Genomic DNA, 861 nt, shown 5'->3' with positions numbered 1-861 from the left:
GCGAGTGCCCCAGGAGCAGGTTCTTCCCCAGCGGGGAGCAGACGCTGTTGGTCGGTGGCCGGTTCTCGGTGGGCGTTGCCGGTGGGCAGAGACCAGCTTTGCCCAGGAGGGTGGGGGCCAGCCGGCCCGGAGCTGGCACGAGGCCTCTCCTGTGCTGCAGGTGGCGGTGGCCGACCTGTGCCCGGCGGGGCCCGTCCAGGCCGTGGAGATCCAGGTGGAGAGCTCGTCGCTGGCCAACATGTGCAGGGCCCACCACGCTGTCATCGGACGCATGCAGGTGCGTCCGCTCTGGGGGACGCGCTCGGGGTCTGGGGCTCCCTGATGGGGTGGCAGGCCAGTCTCCACCTGCTCTCTGCCTCCAAGCGCACGTGTCTTGCAGGTGAGCCGGGGGTTGGGGGTGTGGGGGGCCAGCTGCTGACCCCCCGGCGGCCCCTGGTGGGCACCCAGGACCCGCCTGGCCAGGCGGTTAAGGGGAGACGGGCAGCTGGTTTCTTTACTGCCCGTATCCCCCAGAGGATGGTGGTGGAGCAGGCCGCCCGGGGCTCCAGCCCACCCGACCTCCGCGTGCAGTATCTCCACCAGATCCAGGCCAACCACGAGGTGAGCCCCGGTCCAGCCCCAGAGGACTCTGGGCAGGCGAGTGTGTGACCTGCAGGGCCTCCTGCCCCTGCCCGGCTCCGACCTGTGGGCCAGGACCCCCCTGTCACCTGGGGGCTGGTCCCCCTCCAGCCCAGCTGTGCCCTCCTGTCCTGAGGCCGCTTGTCCCACACTTAGAGGCCACAGAGGAGTTTTCCTGGGCTGCCCGCCACATCTCCAGTGGGGTTTGTGGGTGACCGGGGGACGGGCAGGCAGGAGCATGGG

General features: G+C 70.5%; 1 protein-coding gene across 1 annotated transcript in view; it reads left to right on the top strand.

Moving 5' to 3' along the window:
* The window catches only part of FAAP100 (Fanconi anemia core complex associated protein 100), a gene marked incomplete at its 5' end in the record, with an annotated part of 9,029 nt that overhangs the window by 6,155 nt on the left and 2,013 nt on the right, over nt 1-861 (top strand). Inside the window, 2 exons of the mRNA XM_006753061.1 lie at nt 6-277; nt 514-600. Coding sequence (XP_006753124.1) covers nt 6-277; nt 514-600 — 359 coding nt within the window. The remainder of the gene's footprint in view (nt 1-5; nt 278-513; nt 601-861) is intronic.

Source organism: Myotis davidii, unplaced genomic scaffold (assembly GCF_000327345.1).
Source record: "Myotis davidii unplaced genomic scaffold, ASM32734v1 scaffold211, whole genome shotgun sequence".
In the NCBI taxonomy this organism is placed as follows: Eukaryota; Metazoa; Chordata; class Mammalia; order Chiroptera; family Vespertilionidae; genus Myotis; species Myotis davidii.
The sequence above is the reverse complement of the archived record's forward strand: the minus strand, read 5'-3'. Positions and strand labels throughout refer to the sequence as shown.